Genomic DNA, 23671 nt, shown 5'->3' with positions numbered 1-23671 from the left:
GGGAGGTTCCGCTCCACGGCTGCTGTGGCGGAGGGACGGAGGGAGACCTGCGGGAGCGGGGCGGGGGCTGCCCTGCAACCCTCAATAAAGCGGCTGTGACCTCCTCCATGCTGCCTCGGCCTGTCCTTCCTGAGCCCATTGTTCCCGTTCCCCGTGCCCATCCCGGGGCCGTTCCCGATCCCATTGTTCCCGTTCCCCGTGCCCATCTCGGGGCCGTTCCCGATCCCATTGTTCCCGTTCCCCGTGCCCATCCCGGGGCCGTTCCCGATCCCATTGTTCCCGTTCCCCGTGCCCATCCCGGGGCCGTTCCCGATCCCATTGTTCCCGTTCCCCGTGCCCATCTCGGGGCCGTTCCCGATCCCATTGTTCCCGTTCCCCGTGCCCATCCCGGGGCCGTTCCCGATCCCATTGTTCCCGTTCCTCGTGCCCATCTCGGGGCCGTTCCCGATCCCCGTGCCCATCCCGGGGCCGTTCCCGATCCCATTGTTCCCGTTCCCGGGACCCGTCGGGGCGGGTCACGTGTCCCGTGGGAGGCACGAGCCGCGCACGTGAGGCGGCCCGGGGAAGGCGGGCAGACTACACCTCCCGGCACGCCCCGCGCCGCCGCGCACGCGTAGAGCACGCCGCGAGGCCGTTCGGCCCCCTGCTCCCGCCTCCCGCCGCACTACGGGACCTTCGCGCCCCGCTAGCCCCGCCCTCATCCCCTGCCATAGGCCGGCAGTGATGCCGCTCACGCCTGGGGGTGGGATCGCAGTGAGTGCGGGTTTCTAATTGGCTGCTGCCGTTGCGAGAAGGGCCTGAGGGCGGGGCGGGGGAAGGCGGAAGCGGAGCATGGCGGCGGGTGCGGGCGGGCTGGTGGCGGCGGCCGCGCTGCTGTTGACCCTGGCCGGGCCGCGCCCGGTGCCCGCCGAGCTCACGGATGGCAACAGCGAGCACCTGAAGCGGGAGCACTCCCTGATGAAGCCGTACCAGGGTGAGCGGGGGGCCGAGGGGACGCTCGGGGCGCCCCCCGAGCAGCCCGGGCTGATCCGCGCTCTGTCGGCCCCTTTGCAGGCGCGGGCTCCGCCGCCATGCCGCTGTGGGACTTCACGGGCAGCACCATGGTCACCAGCCAGTACGTGCGCCTCACGCCCGACGAGCGCAGTCGGGAGGGCTCCATCTGGAACCGCGTGGTGAGAGCCGGGGCGGGACGGGACGGGCGGGGGTCGGCGCGGGCTGGCGCCTCCCGCCTGACGGGGCTCGGTGTCTCCCGCAGCCCTGCTTCCTCAAGGACTGGGAGCTCCACGTGCACTTCAAGATCCACGGAGCCGGCAAGAAGAACCTGCACGGGGACGGGCTGGCGCTGTGGTACACGCAGGAGCGCCTCACGCCAGGTCGGTGCCGGGAGCCGCTGGCCCGCAGCACACGGGGCCCGTCCCGGGGCGCAGCTGGGCAGGCACGGCTCGCAGCTCCCCGCTCTGGTTTCGCTAGGCTGGGCTGACGTGTCCCGTGTGCTCTGCCCGGGCAGCAGGTGCCATCAGCCACCTGCTTGGCAGCCAACAGCTCGTACAGCTCAGAACTCTCTGAGCACAGATTCTCACTTCCTTCTGTCTCTTCCTCTCTCCACTCCTCTGCCCTGTTCCAGGTCCTGTCTTTGGCAGCAAGGACAACTTCCATGGGCTGGCTATTTTCCTTGATACCTATCCCAACGATGAGGCCACGGAGGTGAGTGCTCCAGGCAGCTTGTGCAGTGTCCAGCAGGCTGTTCCCTTCCTGCTCCAAGTGCTTCTCACCTGGTCCAAGGAAAAGCCTCTCCCTAGTTGGGCATGGTCTGCTCTTCCTGTCTGGGAGTTGGGAAAGAGAGGAGTTTGTGTGCATTGATGGAGATAAGAAGCTCCTTGCTCTTTCTTGTGCTGCTCTTGGCTACACAGATGTTTCCAAGGCATCTTCTCTGCACAGGAGAGCAGGCACAGAGCTGGTGTAAACCCAGCACCACCTGCCAATATTCATCCTGAGTGCTGACCTCTGGGCTTTGGATACTCATCCCATGATGTTTCTGCCCTTATTTTCTCTTTGCAACCTGTGTGTGTCTGAAAGAAACTCCTGGGCTGCCTTTTTGCTCCCGAATTCTCCATGGCCACAGGACAGATCAGTCCTGTGAGGGCTGGGGATCCTTTTCTTGTGTCCTGCTCTGTGTTTGTGGATCCCGTTATGACACAGTCAGAAAACAAAACTGTGCTTTGGGGTCTGTACCATCAAAACCATGATAAAAAAAGTCATGAAGCATCTGGAAATGACCCATCTCCCTGTTATCTTGATGCTCATGGGAGGTGAATTCCTGCCTCCAGTTGTCCTCTCCTGGTGTAGGTAATCCACTGATCACAAAACCCTGTGTGGTTTTGCTGCCTATGTAGATTTCTGTCCATTCTGGGTCTTGTGCTCAAGGAGCAACTGGATGTGGCAGTCAGGGTAGCTGACAAGGTGGGGATTGGTCACAGGTTGGACTGAATGCTCTCGGAGGTCTTTTCCAGCCTAAATGATTCTGGGGTTTTTACCCAGCCACTCTGCACGTGTGGGACACTCTGGTTGCCCTGGCCATGGAGTACAGGGTGGGTTTGTTTACAGAATCACAGGATGAGGGTCCTGAAATGGGAGCTCAGGAAGGGAGGCTCTGCTTTAGGCAGCTCAGGCTTGGTTCAGAAGCAGCTTTAGGTGGAGCAGCAGCCGTGCCCATCCCGTGCTCCGTGCCTGACCAGGGCTGTGGTGCCGCGTCCCGCTCCCACCCTGCAGGCTCTGTCTGTGCCCCAGAGCTCCCTCAGCGTGTCCCCTGTCTGTCCCCGCAGCGTGTGTTCCCCTACATCTCAGCCATGGTCAACAACGGCTCCCTGAGCTACGACCACAGCAAGGACGGGCGCTGGACGGAGCTGGCCGGCTGCTCGGCCGACCTGCGCAACCAGAACCACGACACCTTCCTGGCCGTGCGCTACTCCCGCGGCCGCCTCACGGTGAGACCATGGGGGAAGCTGCTCAGGGGCAGGGCTGGCTCCACCAGGGGCTGGAGATGCTGTTCCAGGCTCAGCCAGTGCTTCTGTGGCACTTCCATCTCCAAAAGAGGTGCAGCCAGGCAGGATAGTGGCGTGCCAAAAGTGATTGATTGCCTGGAGAGGGTGTGCAGTGTCCCTCGCTGGAGATGTTAATGAATCGTCTGGACACAGTCTCTGTGATTTGGGGTGATGGTGTTCGCAGGGGTCTTAGGATGAGGGAAGAGATGAGGATCTGACTCTATGTTTCAGAAGGCTTGATTTATTATTTTATGAGATATATTAAAACTATACTAAAAGAATAGAAGAAAGGATTTCATCAGAAGGCTAGCTAAGAACAGAAAAGGAATGATAACAAAGGCTTGTGACTGACTGAGACAGTCCGAGCCAGCTGACTGTGATTGGCCATTAATTACAAACAACCACATGAGACCAACCATAGATCCACCTGTTGCATTCCACAGCAGCAGATAATCATTGTTTACATTTTGTTTCTGAGGCCTCTCAGCTTCTCGGGATAAAAAATCCTAAGGAAAGGATTTTTCAGAAAATATGGCTGCAATTTGGGATGGCCCTGCTAGAGCGGGGAGGGTGGAGCCTGTCCCATGGTTATGAACATTCCTGGTGTGACTCTCATGGTTTTGCAGGTGATGACTGATGTGGAAGACAAGAATGAATGGAAGAACTGCATCGACATCGCAGGGGTGCAGCTGCCAACCGGGTACTTCTTTGGTGCTTCTGCTGGCACTGGAGATCTCTCTGGTGAGAGGGGCTTTGCTCAGGGGAACACGTGGTGGTTGGAGCCTGGATTAGGTGGCACTGTCCTGGCAGGGGAGTTGGATCTCCAGAGGTCCCTTCCAACCCTAAAAATGTAATTCTGGGATTGAAACACTGGATGCACTGGATAGTTTCCATTGATTCCTTGCTCTGGATTGCTCACCGGGCTCTTGAAACCCTTTTGGGACCTATGGCTGGGGAAAGGAGGCACCTGAGAGCTAAGGAACCTCTTTGGATTGCTGTTTGATACCTGGGGATGAGGGTGGCTTGAGAGGGAAGGAGACTGGACCTGGCAGAGGACGCTCTGAGGGGTGCTCTGAGTGTGTGGACATCTCAGAGCTTCTGATGGTGTTTGCTGCTCACGGTTGTTCCCCAGACAATCACGACATCATCTCGATGAAGCTGTTCCAGCTCATGGTGGAGCACCCTGTGGAAGATGAGGCCGTTGACTGGACCAAGATCGAGCCGAGGGTCAGCCTCCTGAAATCTCCCAAAGGTGAGCCTGTGAAACCTTTTGTGGGGGATTTGGAAACCTTCCGTGGGCGATTGGGAGGTCTGGGAGGCACTGAAGGCGTGACGCCTGGCAGAACTGCCCGGGAGCCGAGGTTCTGTTGGTGTCTGTAGCTGTTCTTTCCCTTGCAGACAACGTGGATGACCCGACGGGGAATTTCCGGAGCGGGCCGCTGACGGGCTGGAAGGTGTTCCTGCTCCTGCTCTGTGCCCTGCTGGGCATCATCGTCTGCGCCGTGGTGGGAGCCGTGGTCTTCCAGAAGCGCCAGGAGCGGAACAAGCGTTTCTACTAGTGGAGCACCTGTGCCCAAACCCATCTTTTTTTATGGGGAGCTGTAAAAAAAAAACTGTGGTTTCTAAATGCTGTTTCTGAGAAATACCAGAAGTATTTTCTTACCTGTCTGTTTGGCTGTAACCCCTGCCTGGCCCTTGGCCTCCCGCGGGTTGGACTGAGGGCAGTGATGCCCGCTGGCTCCCCAGAGCTCTGGTGAGGGAGTCTGGAGGTTGCTCCCCGGTTTTTCCAGCGCTCCCCCCGCCTTGCTGGGACTTGCTGTGCTGCCTGGGGCAGGTGTGAACATGAGGGGCTGAGGGGAGGGGGTGCGAGTGGGGCATTAAAGGACTGACACCACCCGAGGCTCTGGCTCTGTGTGCTGGGGAGGGACGGGAGCAGGGTGGGCAGTGCTGAAGGGGCTGGGGGGATGGAGGGAGGCAATCCTGGCAGGATCCCCAAGGCTCCGCGGGTGGCTCTGCGCCCTCGGCATTGCCGGGGCTGCGGCGCGGGGTCCCCGCGGTTTCCGGCGGAGCCCCGGGAGGGGGTGGCGGTGGGACGGGGCCGAGGGGATGTCCCCGGCGGCCGGTCCCGCCCCGTCCCGCCCCTTCGGCGGAAGAGAGCGGGGCCGTGTTTCCGGGGGAGCGGGGGAGCCGCCAGCGTGTCCCGGGGCCGGGGGCGATGGGCCCGGCCCGCCGCAGGGACGCGCTCCGGCTGCGCGGCGGAGGGTGAGCCCGGCCGTACCGGGGATGAGAGCCCGGCCGTACCGGGCGGTACCGGGGGCTGAGCCCGGCCGTACCGGGCGGTACCGGGGATGAGCCCGGCCGTACTGGGGGCTGAGCCCGGCCGTACCGGGCGGTACCGGGGGTCGCACCGCGGGCTGGGCGGGCTCGGGGGATGCTGTCCCGCTGCACGGGCGGGGGTCCCACGGTGCGCTGACCCCGCTCCATCCCGCAGGTCCCCGCCGCTGCTGCGGCTCTTCCCCGGCCGGCTCTCCGCCTTCCCGCTGTTCCTGCTGGCGCTGCTGCTCGGCTTCGCCTCGCTGCTCTGGCTCCAGCTCAGCTGCTCGGGCGAGGGCCCGGCACCGGCGGGGCAGCCCCGGGGCGCTCCCCGGCAGCCCTGCCCGGCCCCGGCCCCGCCGCTGCCGCCCCACGAGGAGCCGTCGTGGGCTCCGCACCGGCTGGCGCTGCTGGTGCCCTTCCGAGAGCGCTTCGAGGAGCTGCTGGCCTTCGTGCCCTACATGCACCGCTTCCTCAGCAAGAAGAAGATCCGCCACCGCATCTTCATCCTCAACCAAGTGGATCATTTCAGGTATGGCGTCTCCCTGTGCCGAGGGGTCCCGCCCGAAGCTCTGGGAGTGCTGGGAGGGTGCTGCAGAGAAGTGTAGGACCGGGGCAGCGGGATGTCACGGCAGTGTGTGATGCACTCCCCAAAGCTGCTCATTCTAGAGCTCAGAGATGGACAAAGTGCTGGTTTGCTTCTTTCTTGCTTAGCAAGAATAGAATCTGAGCATAGAATCCTTTATCCTCGGGTATTTCAGCTTTCTCCTTTATCCTCGTGTATTTCAGCTTTCTCCCCAGTGTCACAGGTCTGCAGCGGCAAACATATGGGGACTGTGGAAGTGAAAGACAGGCCATGGGGTGTTTGGAAGTGCTGTCACCCCCAGCTCACTGTGCAGGATGCAGAGCTGTGTTTGCATGTGTCCCTGTTTGGGGACCGGTCAGACACTGAGCATTGATGATTGTGGCAGGGGGATGTGGGGACAGTGGCTGCTCGGCTTGGTGGCACTGAGAGCCCCCAGTCCCTGGCAGGTTTAACAGGGCATCCCTGATCAACGTGGGCTTCCTGGAGAGCGGCAACGACACCGACTACATCGCCATGCACGACGTGGATCTCCTGCCCCTCAACGAGCACCTGGACTACAGCTTCCCCGAGGCAGGGCCCTTCCACGTGGCATCCCCCGAGCTGCACCCCCTCTACCACTACAAGACCTACGTGGGTGGCATCCTGCTGCTCACCAAGCAGCACTATGAGCTGGTGAGCTCCTGGGTGGCGTGTTCTGGACAGCTGGGGCAGGAGCTATAACATTATCATGGTCAACTTGGGAAGTGGGGACAGGAATTAAAATGGTTTGGGGAGAGAGGCTGTGGTCTGAGCTGCTGGGGGCTGGACAGGGGAGGCTGGGCTGGTGCCAGCTCCTCTGAGGCTGTGGAGCTGTGCTGGGCCTTGGCTGCCATGGTGCTGCTCTCGTTGCAGTGCAATGGGATGTCCAACCGCTTCTGGGGCTGGGGACGGGAGGACGATGAGTTCTATCGACGTATCAAAGGAGCTGGTCTCCAGGTAAGGGGTCTCTGCACCCTCCTGCCTTGAAATTGCCCTTTTTTACATCTCTTCACCCGTCCCTCACTGTGACCACCCAGTTTGGGATCTGGGGAAAGCAGCCCTGCGCTCCAGCAGCAGGTGCAGGAGTGTTCCAGCAGCTGTAGGGAAGCTCTGCTCTTCTCCCAGGTCCGTCGTCCCTCTGGAATCACAACTGGATACGAGACTTTCCAGCACCTGCACGACCCAGCCTGGAGGAAGAGAGACCAGAAGCGCATTGCTGCACAGAAACAGGTGAGAGCTGTGGTCCAGGGCAGCCACGGGAGACTGGGGCTGTGGTCACCATGTGCTCTGAGCCCTCCTTGCTCGTGTCCTCCTCTGCCAGCTCTGGCTCCCTCCCCGGACCCTGGGTGCTTCTCCCTTCCAGCCTGGGCCGAGCAATCTCTCTCTCCCTCAGGAGCAGTTCAAAGTGGATCGGGAGGGAGGCCTGAACAACGTGAGGTACAGAATCGAGTCACGCACAGATCTGAGCGTGGCAGGAGCCCCTTGCACCGTCCTCAATGTCCTGCTGGACTGTGACACGAACGAGACGCCGTGGTGCACGTTTGGCTGAGCCCATCCCCTGTGCCAGTCGTGGCTCTGTGCTGGTGCCAAGGCTCCCTGGCTGCCGTGCAGCTGCCTGGAGCAGGCAGGGGTTTGCAGCAAATGAGCGTGGCAGTGCTGGCGAGACACAGAGGAGCAGAAGAGGCTGAGAACTGGACTCTGCTGGGAGCTACAGAGGAGGCTGAGAGTGGGACTCGCTGGTGCCGCTGCAGGCGCTGGTGCTGCCTCCCAGGGCAGTGCAGGACGTGGCTTTCCTGTGCTGGACGTGGCTGAGCTGCCACGCAGCTCTGAGGACAATAAAGAACTGTCAGGGCACCTGTGAGTTGTGAATGCCCTGGGCTGTGCTGGCATCACTCCATTTTCCTGTTCCCTTCACCTTCCTTCAGCACACCTGTCCTGGCTTGGCCCCAGCTCCTCTCTGTGTGACAGGTGAACCCTGAGCTGCTCTGGCTCCGAGGCCAAGCCAGTCTGAAATGGGCTCTGAGAGAGATGGTGCCTCCTCAGTGCCCCCAGGGCTGGGCTGTTGGCATTTCAGTGCAGGAAGTGGTTGTGGTTGAGCCGTGCCCGAGCCCCAGCATCCACAGCCCTGCTGGGTGTCAGCACTTGTAGGCCAGGACCTCTCTGGGGTGAGGAGGAGAGTTCTGGCTGTGCTTTCCTTGCCTGCCTTCCATGTGTGTGCTGCCTCAGCCCTTCTGGGGGGTGGAAAATCGGATGTCTCCTCTGGGGTCTTGGCACAGGTTGTGGGTGCTGCTGCCTCCTCAGGCTGGGCAGACCCAGCTGAACAGCCAGTACCTCTCTGTTCAGCCCCACCACCAGCACTGGCGCCAGGCCCTCTGCGCTTCCTGGCCCCTTCTGTCCTCCTCTCCTGCCTGCCACTTCCTGGAGTGGTTGCTTTGCATCCTCAGAGAGAAGCTGTTGCCATCCTGGGAAGACGAATAGCTCCAGAGAGGAGGGAGGGAGGGAAAAAAGCATCAGAGCCAAGTGCAGGGCTCGTGTACCCTGCAGGAGCTGTGGGATGGGGTGTCTGGAGGGATCTGGTGCCCCCTTTCCGTGCTGCTCTGGAGCTGGGAGAGGAGTCTGGAGCCCTGGCACAGGGTGTCAGGGTGGTGCAGGATGGTGAGGATCTGCTCTGCAGCATGGAAGCAGCAGGCTCAGCCTTGGGGCACTGTGGGGCTGTGCTGTCCAAGAGCTCCTGACGGCCTCTCCAGCCTGCTGGCTCCAAAGCAGCTCTGGCATCTGGGATCAGGTATCTTTGTGCTGGTACCTGGCATGAAGGTGCTGGTGAACTTGGACAGCTGGTGCACTTCTCCACAGGTGTTCCAGGACCAGCCATGTCCTTGCTGTGGGCAGCCAGGGGGAGAGACTGGCCCAGCAGCCCCACTCTGCCTGTCCATGGCACGGCTTTGGGATCAGCCATCTGTGTGGCAGCCCCTTCCTGGTGCCTGAACCGCAGCCAGGGCTGGTGGAGGCACATCAAAGTATTTCTCTGTGCCGTTCAAAATAGATGACACAAATCGGGGCAGGTTTCATGGAGACGTGGCTGTGCAGAAACAGAGAGCATATGTGCACCTCGCACTTGGCTCAGCTCTCCAGGCTCCTCTCCCGCTGCCTGGCAGCTTTTTCTCAGCTCTGCTCGCGGCCCCCTCATCCCCCGGTTGCTTTTGTGGAAGAGGCACCCTGCTGGAGACCCGGCTTCCTTTTATAGCCCTGAATGTGACTCGGAGGTCGCTCGGCTCTGCTCCCCCCCACGCTTCGGTTTCGGCAATGGCCCAGCAGGAGGGGATGGAGTTTTCCCCATTGCCTTTCACAGATGGATCACACCCTGCCCGCCGTCCCAGGAGACCTGCAGAGCCCAGCCAAAGCCTCCCGGCGTTCTCATGCTCTCAGCAAGCCCGAGGAGAACATCAGGATGATCAGGGGCAGAGAGGGCCCCTGAAGGGCCAGCCCTGCCCCTCTGTGACCCCCCATTCTGGGGTCCCAATTACTGTTCAAGCAGGGGCAGCAATCAATGGCTTTTATTGCCAGGTTGTTATAAAGTGATTGTTCCAGAGCTGTTTGCTGGTGGACTCGTGGAATTGCTGTAGTATCTTAGAGGGGAGCACAGGGTGGGTGAGGCGAGCAGAGAGAGGGGACTGGGGGAGAACTCAGAGGAAGCTGAAGCATCTCTGCCTGGAGGAGGTGACATCCCTGGCTGTGCAGTGACCCGGGCAGGGCCAGGCTCCCTGTGGAAATTCCAATCCAGGCAGACGTGCCCGGGGTGTGCAGCCCGAGGAGGAGCAGGAAACGGGGCAGACGGGCAGAGGGGTGCGGCCGTGAGCAGCATCACCCTGTGCGCCTCTCGGCATCGCTGAACCCGCCCGGTCCCAGCCCGTGGGGCGATGCCAGTGGGGCCCTTTCACAGCTGAGCTCCCGGCAGAGGGCCAGGGCATGGCAGACAGTCCTGAGGCCAGCAGGGTGGGACAGGGCACCGCTGGGAAGGGCTCTCGTGTTCAGAGGCCGCGCTGGTGCCACAGGAGCTGCGGGGAACGGGGGCTGAGGCCCGAGGGAGCGGAGCGTGCCTTGGCAGCGCACCGAGCACGCTGCCAGCTTGTGAGCCCGGCGAGCAGGGACCGGGACAGTGTGTGCGTGTGGGAGAGCACTGGCAGCACAGCTTGAGGACTCGGGTGTGCGGCGGAGGGAGCTGGCAGCGAGCGGGGAGCGGGCACGCCGGGCTGGGGACGGGGCGGTCCCTGCCGGGCACAGACGGCACCGGAGCAGGGCTGCTGCTGCTGCAGTGTCCTGCTCCCAGCGACACCGCTGACCCGGCCACCCCGTGCCGGGATCCTCGCTCCCTGCGGCTGCCAAAACCGGCTCCAGGATGTGATTCACGGGGATGGAGCGTGTCCCGTCTCACTGGCGCCGGGCCAGCGGGAGCCCCACGGGGTACGCCGTGTCCCCGGCTTTGTGAGGCTCCTGCCCACCCGCGGGTGCTGCTGCGAGTGGGGGACACGGGGTTACCCTGCTGGAGGACGGCACAGAGAGTGTCCCGTGGAGTCGAGACCCCTCTCCACGCCGCAGGTACGAAGCAAAATATTTCTCTCCGCCCTTGGTGGGCGATACTCGGGAATACCAGCCCGCCTGTCAGGGGTTACCGGGAGCCCACCGGCGCCGGTGCTGCCGGTCCCGGAGCTGCAGCTGGGGGGATTTGCGGGGCTCTCCCCGCCATTGGGAGGGGGTTCCGCGCAAGCGGCGCCGCACGCAGCCAGCGCGCCCTGCCCTGCCCCGCCCCGCCCCGCTGGTGGGCACGGCCGGGCCGTCCCCCTCCTTCCTCCTCCTCCTCCTCCTCCTTCTTCCTCCTCCTCCTCCTCCTCTTTCTGCTGCTGCTGTTGCTGCTTCCCGCCCCTCCCGTCCCGCCGCCCCCGCGCCGCGATTTGCCGGTGCCGGCTCCGCCCGCCGCCCCGCGCGGCCGCGGCCGAGGGGCGCGTTCAAACGCGGCGAGGGAAGGAGCGCGGAGCGGAGCCGAGCGGGAGCGCAGCGCCGCCGGCATGGTGAGTGCGGCCCGGCCGGCCCGGCCCCATCCCCCTCCCCGCGGCCAGCGGGGCTTTGTCCCGGGCTCGGGCCCGGCACCGGCTGCCCCCTCCGCCCTCTCGGAGCCGGAAATTCCGGCGGGGCTGCGGGAGGCGCGGAGGGGCTGCGCGGGACCCGCGCCCGCCTCCCTCCAACCCTGCCGTGCGCTCCCGGGTGGAATGGGAATGGGAAAGGGAAAAGGTTTGTGGCCTTATCCTGCCTGGGCACGGCTGGGATCGGGAGCAGAGCGCGAAGGAGCCAGGCTGGCCGGACCGGTGTTTTGCCGCCTGGAGGGTGCTCCCCTCCCTGCCGCGGGCAGGACACCCCCGGGCTCCCCCGGCGCTTCCCAAACCTCCCACAACCTGACCTACTTCCTCGGCCGCCTGTGCCGGGAGGAGCCGCTGCGGGGCTCGGCCGAGCTGCTCCCCAAAGCCGGGGGCTGGATGTGCATCCTTCCCCCTCCCCAGCACGGGAACATCCCCGTCCCCCATCCCCGTGCACGCCCGGCGGCGCCGCAGGCGGCCCCGATCCTTCCGGAGGGTCCATCCCCGGTGCCCTTGGTGGGGTGCCGGTGCCCGGAGCAGGTGTTGGGCTCGCAGAGGGAGGTGACAGCGCAGGCCGGGAGCTGTCAGACAGGTTTGTGGCAGCAATTAAAAGCGGGGTGTTTGTTTACCCGGCGCGTGGTGCTGAGAACCAGGGCAGCTTCCTGGGTGTAACCCGGCCCCGGAGCCCTCGGCGAGGCTGGGAGCGGTGCTGGGGGCTCTGCCTCGCCCCTGCCACACTCTCTGTGTCCCTGCACTGATGTGAGGCCATCGTCCCCTCCCTAGCGCTCCCAGAGCCGAAGGCATGCTCTCATCCTTCCTCCCCCGGCCACCTGCGCAGGAAGCTGCATTGTCCCGTCAGCATCCTGCCCCTTCCCACCGCCCTCCCTCGCCATGTCCGGCCGCGGGGTCCCCGGCACGCAGCAGCAGCAGCTGGGCTGTGGCCGCCTGCTCCCTGCCCGGGCTGGGGAGGGAATGCTGTGGATGGAGGATGGAGGGGGCTGTGTGGAGCTCCCCTGCGAGCTGCAGAGCCCGTGCTGTGCGGGGATTGTCCCCGTGGTGCCGCAGAGTGCCCATCCCGGGGAGGCCAGGCTGGTGGGCATCCCAGGGGCATTTTGGGGCGGTCTCCAGAGGGGGTCCGCAGCCGGAGGTCCCGGCGGGGAGGTTGGTGCCGCCGGGCCGGGGCTGGCGCCAGGCCTGGGCAGGTGCTGCCGGATCCCGAACCCGCCCGCCTGGCTGGGCGGCAGGTGCCTGTTCTGGTGGCGGCCCCGGCCGCGGGCGGGAGGTGGGGCTGGGTGTGGGAGGAGGCGCTGCACCGTGGTGGGGGCAGCGGCGGGGAGCCCCCGCCCCGTGCCGGCTGTGCCCTGTCCCCCGGGAAGCCGCACGGGGGGTGGCAGATCCATCTCGGTGCCAGGGGCCCGTGTGGGCCCTTGGGGCTGGCCGGGAAAGGGGGTGCCGGGGGTGTGTCCCGGCTGCCCGGCATCGCTGACTCCGTCTCTTCCCCGGCAGCGCTGGTTCTGGGCTTTTCTGTAATTCTCCATGGCAGCAGCACAGGGTCCTGTGACCTGTGAGCCCGACACGCGTGTCCTCGGCACCTACCTCTCCTCGGAGCCCGTCGGCGTGGTTGGCAGCATGGGCAGCGTGGGCAGCCTGGTGGAGAAGCAGGATCTGTCCCCCCTGGAGCTGCGGGCCCCGCTGGGCGGCTCGCGGGGGCTCCGGCAGCCCGACGGGCTGCTGCGCAAGGGGCCGAACCAGCGGGAGCTCTTTGGGTACCTGCACGGGGCCAAGAAGGAGACGCGGGCGGAGCGGAAGCACCAGACATCGGGCGCCTGCTACAAGCGGGACTACGAGAGCGACCGCGAGAACCGATCCCCCGAGCGCTGCTCCCGCGAGCATCACCGCGGGGCCGACTTCTCCAAGAGCTCCCTGCCGGAGCGGGGCCGCTTCGACAAGGTGAGGCTGTGGGGCCCTGAAATACAGCCTGGTCTGCGAGAGGGTGGGGATGGAGCAGGATGATCTGAACCCTCGTGGATGGGATGTGGGGATTTATGAGGCTGGGAGTGTGGGGGTTCTCTTTGGGTGTAGAGGCTCATGCTTGACCTTGTTCTTGTTTTTCAGTGTCGGATCAGGCCCTCAGCCTTCAAGGCAGTGGCTGGGAAGGGGCTGGTGTCCATGCAGGGCCTGTCCTCGTCCAAGGGGCAGAAGCTGTCCAAGAGCAATGGGAGCCTGCACACGCTGCTGTCGCAGAGCAGCACAGCGGCCCCGCAGCACGGCCCGCTCCGCACCCACCTGCTCCACGCCATCAGCCTGGACGAGGCCTCTGACTCCAGCCACAACTCCATCCAGAGCTTCCCCTCCTACGGCTCCCGCCTCAAGCCTGCCCAGAGCCAGTTCAGCGCCTCCATGGGCCACATCAACCACATCGGGGGCTCCCTGGACAGGGTTTCCCGGAGCCCCAGGGATACCCTGGCCCCTGAGAAGATGCCCCTGTCCTGTAAAAGCATGGCCACCCTGAGCAGGCTGCAGAGCCCTGGCGAGCCCCCGCCGCCCTACGAGTTCTCCTACTCGCTGGAGGACGCGGTGAAGCAGCTGGAGGACCGGCTGCAGGAGACGGGAGGGGAGCTGAGGCAGCTCAAGAGGAGTCTCAGCGAGACCGAAGACCCCTTCACACAGGTGAGCTGTGCTGGGTGTCCCACGCAGAGATGTGGGGGTGGAAGGAGCAGTGAAGGAGCTGCCGTGGTGGGTGATGGGCTTGGAATGGCCCAAGCGTGGTAGGATCAAATATCACAGGGCCTCTTGGGGTCCCTCCTGGGGCTACAGCCTCTCACCAGTGTCCTCCTGTGCTGGCAGGCATTTGAGGACAAGCAGCGGCTGTGGCTGGACGAGCTGGAGGACCTGAAGCAGATGTACATGGCCCGGCTGCAGCAGGTGATGCAGCAGGCGCAGCGCGGGCAGCGGGCGCTGCAGCTGCAGCTCTACAAGGCGCAGCAGGAGAAGAAGCGGCTGCAGGAGGAGCTGAGCCTGCAGCAGTGCCAGTGTGAGGAGAGCAAGCTGCGGCAGCCCCAGGGCGAGCATGGCAGCCCCAAACTGGAGGAGACCAAGTGGGAGGTGAGTCTCCTTCCTTCCCTTCCCTCCCTTTTGCCACCCTCCTGGCTGTGTTCCCTGCCCTGGTGTTACTTGGGGTCACAGTACGGGAGGGATGAGCCACGTGTGGTGCTTATGGTCTCCCAAGAGGACAACTTGGGGTGCTGCCACCTCTGGGGTCCTGCTCCCCCAGCCCTTCCTCACTGCTCGCTGTGCCCTGCAGGTGTGCCAGAAAGCAGCAGAGATCTCCCTGCTGAAGCAGCAGCTCCGGGACACCCAGGAGGAGATGGCTCAGAAGCTGGGGGAGATCTTCAGCCTGAAGACGCAGCTGCGGGAGGCCAAGGCAGAGGTCCAGGCCAGGGACTCGCAGCTGGCACAGCTGGCAGACTCCTTCCAGAGCCCCCCCGAGCCCGGCTCCTCGCTGCCCCTCGGTGATGACCCCATGCCGTCGTGCCAGGACTTCCCTGGCTGCGAAACTGATGACTCCAAGTGCCGGGGCCTGCAGAGCGACTCGGCCGAGCCCCTGGAGCGGCAGGTGGAGTGGCTGTGGGCAGAGCTGCTGCGGGAGCGGCGTCAGGGCCAGCTGCAGGCCGTGAACTTTGAGCTGGAGAGGAAAACGTGGCAGGAGGAGAAGGAGAAGGTGCTGCGGTACCAGCGGGAGCTCCAGGCCAGCTACATGGAGATGTACCACCGGAGCCAGGCGCTGGAGCGGGAGCTGCGGCAGCTGCGGGCGGAGCCCAGGGATGTCAGGATCGATTCGCCCTGGATCGAGCGGGTGGAGTCCTCCAAGATCTGAGGGCCGGGACGCCAGTGGGACTGAAGGGGGAAGGTCTCTTGCCACTGCAAAGGGACGATCTCAGGGTGTGCACAAGGACTGGCCCCGCTCGGCGCTGCCCTGGCCTGAAGGACCCATTGCCACAGGGGAGCTTCTCCTTCTTGCAGCACCTCAGGCCCTCCTGGTGGGGTCTCTGGAGGGCAGGGGGGTCATCTGTGCCAGGGTGGGGGTCTTGCATGTGCCCTCTGCTCTGACTCCAGGAGTGTTTGCCCTGTGATTCCTTCTGCCATGAGGGCAGAAACCAAGCACCCTGTGAGACATTCCCTGTCCCTCCTGCTCTGCTGCCCCCGTTCCTACAACCCATAACTTAATGTGAGGAGAAGCCCTATCCCCCACCCCACTGCCTTGCTGCTCTCTTGTCAGCAGGGCCCTGGGGCTGGTGGTGCCTCTGGGCAGGCAGAGGAGGAAACCCCGAGGAGTTCTGGTGCTGCTGGGAGGGGGCAACTGCCCCCAGTGTGGAGCTGCTCTACAGTGGAGGTGGTTGGTGCAGCTTTCTTCAGGCTGAGATGGGGGAATGCCTTGTGCAAGGAGGGATGGGAACTGGTGCTCTGCCACACTGTGAGGAACTGGGGTGGGAGAGAGGACTGGGACATGTGCCTGAGGTGGGGCAGAGCTGGGGTCCCCCCTCCCAGGGGATGTGAGGGGGAGCTGGGGAGCCCAGAGGCGCTGGAAGGAGAGCCCCACACTCTGCGTGTGTTACAGCAGAACCACGTGAAGGCCGGGCCTGGCCCCACACCCCGTTCCTGCAATAAACTCGTATTTCTCTCTCCCAGCCTCTGCTCTGCTTCCCTCGGGGTCGGGGGGCTCCTGGTCATGAATGTGGGGTTGAGGGAAAAGGTGTGGGGCCGGGCATGGCCGTGAGTCACGGTGGGACTGGGCGGGCTCCCGGGGCAGCCTCACCCCTGTCCCCGCTGTGCTTTAACCCAGCCTGGATCCCCCAGCCCTCCCCCGAGCACCAGGACCACTCTGTACAAACCCGCAGACACCTTTATTGACCCACAGCGCTCAGCATCCCCCCATCAGTCCTCTGGGCAGAGTCCCCAGAAACAGCCGCGTGGCCCCGGGCAGGGGGACAGGGCCCAGCCCGGCCCCGGCTCTCACAGCGGCAGGGGAAGGGCCGACACCTCCTCCAGGCACTCGTCGTAGGCCTCCTGGTACTCCTCGTGGGGCTTGACCAGGATGACACAGGTCGGGCGCTTGGAGCCGGCTGCAGCTCCCAGGTCCTGAGGGAACACAGGGAGACAATAGGGGGCCAGCTCCCTTCCCCAGGTGAGAACCTCAGGAACCTTTTCCCAGCTTGTCTCCTACAAGCTGGGCTGGCAGAAGGGACTGGCATTTGGCTCATGTGCCATAATTCTTCCCCAGAGTGGGTTTGCAGAGCTGCCTGCACCGGGGCTGGAGCTCCAAAGACCCGACTGCCCCCCCAGAACTCCCTGTCTGCAAAAGAGCCGGCCCCAGCCCACAGAAGCCTGGCAAAGATGTGCTGGCTCTGTCCCGGAGCTGCTGCAGGAACTCGATCATGACAAACAGCTCTGTGATTCCACAGTGGGACACTCGTACACCTCGCCCAGTCCCTTCTGTGCCTCGTTCAGGGACAAACACCGAGTTCTTTATTCAAGCACCGAATGTGCACCTCGCGGGAAGGCTCCGGCCACAGCCCGGGCTCCTCACCGTGCTCCCTGTCACCAGGGCTGGTTCCTCCCTCGCCCCACACTCACCGTTTTGGAAGGGACGTACGCGTACGGGAGGCTCCTGTCCTCGCACATGATGGGGATGTGGCAGTACACATCGATGGGCAGCGTGTCCCCGGCCAGCACCGTGATCCTGCGGGCACAGCGTGTCAGCGCCCGGGCCGGGGCCGCGCGGGCCCGCGGGGCCAGGGCAGCACTTACCCCTTCTCGCCCTTGTTGATGAACTTCTGCACCTCCTTCACGCCACGGCGGAGCTGCTTGTGCTTGGTCGCTGCAAGAGAAGGACGGCGTGAGGGGCCGAGTGAGAACCGAGCGTGCGGCACCGCACCGCGCCACCGCCATCACCCGGCCCCTCCCCGCCGGTGCCGCCGGACCTTTCCTGATGCACTTGAGGAGCTTTCGGGTGAGCTTGCGGGACGCGAGCGGCTGCGCGATGGGGTTCAGGAAGTCGAGCTGCTCCCGGTACGAGAGCTCCGGTGTCGCCTCCGCCTCGGCCGCCGCCTCCGGCTTCTCCCGCGCCATGGCCGCCACAGGCCGGATCCGCTTCCGGGGCGCGCGCCGCGCCGCGGCCGGGACACACGCCAGCGAGCTCTCCGACAGCCAATCGGAACCGCTCTGGCAGTGACAGACAGCCGGGACGGCCAATGGCGAGCGGTGTTCGGAGCATTCCCGGCCGCGCGCTCCATCCCGCGTTGCCCACCCCCGGTCCCTGTTCCAGTTCTGGACCCGGTCCCGGTTCTGGACCCAGTCCCAGTCTCAGTCTCAGTTCCAGTCCCGGTCCCAGTCCCAGTTCTGGCCCCACTCCCAGTCCCAGTTCTGACCCCAGTTCCAGTCCCGGTCCCAGTCCCAGTCTCAGTTCCAGTCGCGGTCCCAGTCCCAGTTCCACTTCTGGACCCAGCCTCAGTCCCAGTTCTGGCCCCAGTCGCGGTCCCAGTCCCAGTGTCAGGCAGGCCGGGGCAAGCTTCAACACGGGCCTTTATTGGGTGTGGTCAGTGCCGGTAACGCCGGACCCACCCGACCCAACACAACATCAGACCAACCTGAACCTGGGAACGCTGCAGTGCCCGATGTGCAGCCAGCCGCCCTCACGGGCTGTGCCCGCCTCATCCACCTGGCCACACACAGGATTCTCACCCTTGCTTTTCATCCCAGGGAACTCTTCTCCCTGCAGGGCTACATTGCTGCTTTTCCCAAAAAGAATGGAGGCTTCCAACAGGGTACCCTCCCAAAAACGGCTCTGAATCAACCCATCACCCCAGCAGCCAGCACTGGGGATAATGAGGTCTGCCCGAGGCCATGGCAGCACATCCCCTGAGCCCAGGAGATGCCCTGAGCCACGGAGACATCGCTGCTCCAACTAGAGAGGCTTCAGGCAGGGCTGGTTACCTTCTGCCTCACTCCAGCCTGTCCCTGGACAACAGGAGGGCTTCAGCCAAGACTTGCAGCTGCTCCAAGACCTCTCGCTGCATCTCCACAGCCACGTGGAACACGTGATGGTCGGAGCTGTTGTACATCACAGCGTTCTGGAACATGAGCATCAGGTCACACTGGAACTGCATCACGGACTGAATGTGTCCCTTTGAGAGCCTCCTCTTTATGCTGCTTAAATCCATGGGCCTACAAAAGACAGAGAGGAGAAGAATGAAATTGCAACCCAGGCCTTGGCATCCTTTGGGATCTGCATGAATGTGCTTGTTCTCATTTCAGGGTGGCCCTGAAAGCACAGCTATTTTCAATCAATTTTATTGCTCAAGACACACAGAGGGGAGTGAGAAAGGCTTTTCTTCTGAGCCAGACAAAAGTGAGTTCAGCCAATGCGACACTTGCCATCCAATCAACTTGGCAGGTCATTAGCAGTCACCTCTGGAAAAAATGGGATGCTGAGCTCCAGAGCAGGCAAGCAGTAATTAGTCTTCAGGAAGTCAGTCCAGGTCTTAGTGGAGAAAGAAAAGTTACTAAAATAGGTATCTATTAAACCCCCTAAAGATCGAATGGTGCCACCAGCAAAAATAGCAGTGCTGGTAAGGGGAACATGATAGGGAATAAATATTACTTCCCTTACTTTGACAGAATGGGAAAATGAATGGCTGCAGAGAGGACAACTGTGACCAGAATAGAACATGATTCAGCTCTGAAAAAATGCCATTAATCTCTCTGGGAAATATTCTTATGACCCACTTCTGTGCTGGGAGTGAAACATCTGGGGCGCTCGCAGCGGGTGAGGAGGGGGCACCTCCTGAGGCACATTCCAGGCACGGGGAGAAGGGACTGCAGAGCTGCAGGGCCTGGATCTGCCCAGGGACTGCCCCTGGGATGAGCCAGCCATGCAATGCCTGCACAGGCCAGGCACAACTCCCACCAGCTCCAGAGTCAGTGCAAGCTTCCAGGTTCTAATTACCCAGAAGGGAGTTTTACTGAAAGAAATCAGTGGGAGATGCTGGTGACAGCCAAGCTCTGGAAAAGGAGGAAGGAAACAATCCCACTGGCCCTTTGGAAACCAGAGAAGGCAGAAAACAACCTGAGAGAAATCAGCCAGTGAGCACTTCCTCCACAAACTCACCTCTTTACCACATCCCTGTATCCAGGGGCTTGTTTCTCTGACACTGGCTTCAGGAACGGGCTGCTGAACCTGCAGGGACAAGGACAAGGACAAGGACAAGGAATGCTCTCTGCCTGCCCCTGCACCACAAACATGGAGCAGGGCTTGCCTCTCCCTGCTGGCCCTGATGCCACAGCCAGTGTTGTGCCAGCTGTGTAGGAAAGCAGCATTTGGGCTCTGCCACATTAAGTAGAGGAAATCAATATGCAGTGTTCTCTCCAGCTCTGCAGCAGGCAGCTGTTCGCAAAGCAAAGTCCTGGAACAGCTTTGGGAAGCTCCCCTCCCTGGGAGGGGAGGGCTGGGACAGGGGACACAGGAGCTGGGACTCAGGGCAGAGTGTTCAGGACATGCTGATGCAGCCCTCTGCTCCCACATACCTGTGGCTGGCTATCATCCTCCAGATGGACAGGAGCTTTTTTTTGAGGATCAGGTGCTGGAGGGGGTTATTCCAGCTTGGCTGCAGCCTGTGGAGTGAAGATACTGCCAGATCATCACACTCGAGACAAAGTAGGAGGTGACAATTCTGCTGGCTCCCACCACATCCAGGTGGATGAAGCTACAAAAAGCCTCTGAGTGTGATGGTGGGAGTGCTCTGCATCAGAATGCACAACTGAACATCCAGAGTGCAGGAAGATGCAGGACAAGGGTAAAAGCAAAGCTGAGATAAGGAACAGGACCAAATTGGATAGAAAACCTCAAGCTGCTCTGCAGATCAGAACTTTACTGAGGTGGTTTTTATGAAGTTTCTCTTCCCAAAATCCCACGTTTTCCCTTGAAAGGCAGTGCAAGTTATCACACGTGTGGCAGAGCCTGCATGTGACTGACACACCTGCACCTGCTCAGAGGGGTTGGAAATGCTGGGCTGTGCACTGCCTGACAGAGCCTGGTGTGCAGCTCACACCAGGCCTGTTTGACTTGAGAAAACATAAAACATGTATTTTCCATTTAATCTCTACTCTTCTCACTTCACCTTAGGATCAATGCCCTACAATACCAGCAAATCCAGAGACAGCACAAGTTACCTCCTTCCCTCCTGCTCTGCTTGGCTCTCTCACCTTCCTGGATGTGACCTGGCCATGCACTTGTTCTCACGTGTGCCAAGGGAAAGAAATGACTCTGTTCTGCTGCATCTGCAGGAGTGCAGAACCAGCTACTTACAGGTGCACGTTGGGAGAGCCTGTGGAGTCCAGCACTGAGGCTGCAGAGCTGCTGTCACTGCCATCTTGATCCAGGGCCTGAGCACTCATCTCAGGTGAATGCAGCTCATCTGAAGGGGGTTCTCCAGATGAGTCTTCAGTCTCTCCCTGAAAAACACAGAGGACACATCTAAAATGGCAGCACAGGACCTGAATCCCTTATCTAGCAGCCAGCCTGCTGTAAATCCCTCTCCTGCATCCAGGCTCAGCTGGGAGCTGCCTGCTCTGTTACTCAGAGGATGCTGTTTGACCTCACTCAGACCTTCCAGCAGGAGCTGTGTCTGATCTCCTGGATGCCATCCACCCCTGGCTGACACAAACCCGTGGAGATGAGTGGTGCCCAGTGTTGTGTCTGCTCTCTGGAGGAGTCATGGATGTAGAGAGGGCAATCAGGAGCTGAGGTAAGAGTGCCTCAGGCTCGTTAAAGCTGCAGATACAGATAACAGGAACCCCCAGAGTTAACAAGGTTGTTTCCTCACAAACTCCCACGTTAAAATGACAGGGAATAGACTCAGCCAGGAAGGAGAGTGGTGCTGTTGTTGTAGTGGTTTGCCAGTAAAAAAGCTCAGTGGGATTTCATGCAGGAGCACCTCGGAATCCTCAACAGATCTGAAGCACGAGCAGAATTCTCAGAAAGAAACTGAACACTGTGTGTTTGGCTGTGAGCACTGGGAGAACAGTGAGGGAGCTGCTGGGAGTAACAGCAGCAGAGAGCAGAGTGACTGCTGGGAATACACTGTCCTGGCTGAACAGTGAAATCCTGGGGGTTATTTGTCTCCAGTGTCCTGAGTCTGCAAGAGAACAAGTGTGGAAAAATAGCCCTGTTCCTCCAGTGCTGTGCTGCTTTCCCAGGAACACCCAGCAGGCTGGTGGGAGCCCACAGCCCCCAAACACAGGACTGATGCAAACCCAGGCTAGACAGTGCCTGCTTCTAAGACATGACAGTCCCCAGGGGCAGATGGTTATTGCTGGCACAGCCACGTGGGCCTGAAACCAGCCAAGCTGTGCTGCAAAACACAGCAATTAGAGCCAGGCAAGTATTCCAACCTTGCCTTAAACCTGAGAGCAGCCTGCCAGCTCTCATGAGTCACCTTTACACTGCCAAGGAGCAATTCCTCCAACTCACATCTGAGGGTTTCATCTGTAACAAGCTTCCTGTTTATAAAGATACACAAAAAACACCCTTCCCTCATACATTTTTCTGTGTTCCTCATGTGTTTTATCTCCCCTCTCAGAACCCGGGGCTCCCCGTCTCTTCTAGAGCTGGTTTCCTTCATTGTCTAATCTCTCACCCAGGGCTCTTTCAGGCCCACCACTCTCCTACCTCTCTTTCCAGGAAGAGTTCTTCCTCATCTTTTGCCAGGATGTCCAGCTGACTTTCCTCTGCTCCTGAGGTCTGTTCCTGGCACCTCTCTTCCTCCCCATCACTCTCCTTCCCCCCAGAGGCACGGTAATCCCACGGAGTCTCTGGTGACTCTGTGCTGCCAATGCAGCAAGATTCCAACATCTGGGTTACCTGCAAGACAGGGATTTATTACTTCAAATTGTGAAGGCAAAAAGGAGAAGAAATAAACAGCAGAGATGCTATTTTTGCAATCGCTCACGAACGCCTTTCCATTTTTAGGAATCCTTGCAAAATCAGAAGAAGCCCTGTGTTATTATTACAGTGTCAGTTCACTGACATTTCTGTGCTTAAGGGTGAGCTGGGTTTTGGCAAAGCAGCTGCTTGAGTGCAGAGGGAGCTCCAAATGGGAGGAAAGGCTGGGGGAGAAAGTGAACCCAGAGCTTCTGCTGTGCCCCCAGACTGTTTCTGTTGGTGTGGATGGTGCAGGCCCTGCAAAGCCCAACGTTTCAGGAGAGCCTGAACTATGCTGCCCACCCTCCTGTAATCCAAACTGCCCTACCTCCAAGAGGAACTGGAGAAGACTGTCATTTTCACATGGCTCCTCTGCCTCGTGGTTATCTTCACTGTCATCCTTCCAGAGGGGCTCACTCAGCTCCATCTCAGGATCTGCCTCTTGGCTGCTCCCCTCCAGCCTCCCCATGGCCTCCTCTTCAGTATTTCTCCAGCTCATCACATCCAGATCCAAGCTTGAATCCCAGTCAGGAAGGGACTGGAAATCACTGCTCTCTGACTTGATGGGAGATTCCAACTCAGACTTCCAGGCATGGCCCATCTGCAAACAATGAAAATACAACAATTTCTTTGCACCCTGATCCAGAACTGCCAAGCCCAGCTCATTTCTTGCCACCCTTGGAGAGCCACAGCATGGGAAGGACTCTGAGGTGAGCAGCCTCCACACAGCACATGGCAGGGCTGCTACACAAACTGGATTTCAGGTTTTCTGCTGCTTTTGCTGTGCTCTCTCCATGCCCTGGTCAGTGGGTCACTCTGCTCAGGGCATGCTGAGCTCTCTGGGAGCCTGGCTTTGCTGATGCTCCATATTTCAGGGGCTGAAGGCACCCAGCAAGCTCAGACTGAGCCCTGCTGGGGCTCCTCAGCTGCTGAGTGTTGGGAACAACTGGTGACTCCAAGGGCAGCTTACTGAAATTCCACTGAGAACTTTTTATACTGGAGATAACTTACTCCAAACCTTACAGAGAGAGTTTTGAAAGTGACAGGTGGGATTTATCTGGATGTGATATCTCATGTACCTGAGCAAGAAGAATTATAACCACACAGTCATATCAACAGGCACAGTTTATCCACTGCAGAAAATAAAAGTTTGTATTCTCTTAAGAAGGAAAAAACCACTCATTTAATCTCTGTTCATTAGTCCATGCCTAAATAAATGTTTTCTACTGCATGAGCACACTCTGAGTCCTCTAAGCCTGGGGAATTGATTGCAGAGCCACAGTACAACAGTAAAGGATGTCACAAAATCCTCATCTTGCCACTGAATGGAGTTGCCTGGATGCTGCACCTATGGAGAATTCTATGCATTAATTAACACTGGCTTTAGACTCAGTTAATTATGTACAACCTGATTTTTTCAGAGTTTTGAACATTTCTCACTGATTGTCTTTTCCATTCTCAGGACTGCTAGCACAGCTCTGAATTCAGCTTATGGTGCATAACTGGGAGAAATACAGAATCCACCGGGTCTGGGATGAGAAAACTGCTTTGCTGATTTTGTGAACTTGCAAGCAGAGCTGGGATCTGCAAGCCTGTCCTTCTGAAA

The 23671-nt window shown here is 60.8% G+C and overlaps 5 protein-coding genes across 6 annotated transcripts; 3 read left to right on the top strand and 2 right to left on the bottom strand.

Annotated features, from left to right (window-relative positions):
• The first annotated feature begins 825 nt into the window (after positions 1-825).
• LMAN2 (lectin, mannose binding 2) lies at positions 826-4932 on the top strand. The gene is made up of 8 exons (XM_058034792.1): positions 826-973; positions 1054-1172; positions 1256-1373; positions 1625-1704; positions 2823-2984; positions 3668-3782; positions 4174-4293; positions 4440-4932. The coding sequence occupies exons 1-8, from the start codon at positions 832-834 to the stop codon at positions 4598-4600; spliced, it is 1017 nt and encodes a 338-aa protein (XP_057890775.1). The 5' UTR covers positions 826-831; the 3' UTR covers positions 4601-4932.
• Positions 4933-5255: 323 nt separating this feature from the next.
• Positions 5256-7819, top strand: B4GALT7 (beta-1,4-galactosyltransferase 7). Its single transcript, XM_058034850.1, has 6 exons — positions 5256-5303; positions 5533-5886; positions 6387-6612; positions 6832-6915; positions 7084-7188; positions 7352-7819. The coding sequence occupies exons 1-6, from the start codon at positions 5257-5259 to the stop codon at positions 7505-7507; spliced, it is 972 nt and encodes a 323-aa protein (XP_057890833.1). The 5' UTR covers position 5256; the 3' UTR covers positions 7508-7819.
• A 2455-nt stretch (positions 7820-10274) lies between these two features.
• On the top strand, positions 10275-15756 carry N4BP3 (NEDD4 binding protein 3). 2 transcript variants are annotated; one of them, XM_058034768.1, is made up of 5 exons: positions 10275-10554; positions 12594-13037; positions 13203-13757; positions 13935-14192; positions 14392-15756. In XM_058034768.1, exons 2-5 carry the CDS (start codon positions 12624-12626, stop codon positions 14962-14964), a joined length of 1800 nt encoding a protein of 599 aa, XP_057890751.1. In that variant the 5' UTR covers positions 10275-10554; positions 12594-12623; the 3' UTR covers positions 14965-15756. The 2 variants fall into 2 exon arrangements, with proteins under 2 accessions (XP_057890751.1, XP_057890750.1); XM_058034767.1 differs by lacking the exon at positions 10275-10554 and adding an exon at positions 10936-11024.
• Positions 15757-15972: 216 nt separating this feature from the next.
• Positions 15973-17252, bottom strand: NHP2 (NHP2 ribonucleoprotein). The gene is made up of 4 exons (XM_058034708.1): positions 17069-17252; positions 16896-16965; positions 16722-16827; positions 15973-16226 (listed from the first exon to the last, which is right to left on the bottom strand). The coding sequence occupies exons 1-4, from the start codon at positions 17214-17216 to the stop codon at positions 16101-16103; spliced, it is 450 nt and encodes a 149-aa protein (XP_057890691.1). The 5' UTR covers positions 17217-17252; the 3' UTR covers positions 15973-16100.
• Positions 17253-17545: 293 nt separating this feature from the next.
• On the bottom strand, positions 17546-22762 carry LOC131089762 (bromodomain-containing protein 8-like). Its single transcript, XM_058034707.1, has 6 exons — positions 22394-22762; positions 21814-22005; positions 20452-20597; positions 19671-19757; positions 19255-19323; positions 17546-18311 (listed from the first exon to the last, which is right to left on the bottom strand). The coding sequence occupies exons 1-6, from the start codon at positions 22664-22666 to the stop codon at positions 18089-18091; spliced, it is 990 nt and encodes a 329-aa protein (XP_057890690.1). The 5' UTR covers positions 22667-22762; the 3' UTR covers positions 17546-18088.
• Between the last annotated feature and the right edge of the window lie 909 nt (positions 22763-23671).

Source organism: Melospiza georgiana, chromosome 15 (assembly GCF_028018845.1).
Source record: "Melospiza georgiana isolate bMelGeo1 chromosome 15, bMelGeo1.pri, whole genome shotgun sequence".
In the NCBI taxonomy this organism is placed as follows: Eukaryota; Metazoa; Chordata; class Aves; order Passeriformes; family Passerellidae; genus Melospiza; species Melospiza georgiana.
Note: the sequence above shows the minus strand (reverse complement) of the source record. Positions and strands in the feature narration are given on the sequence as shown.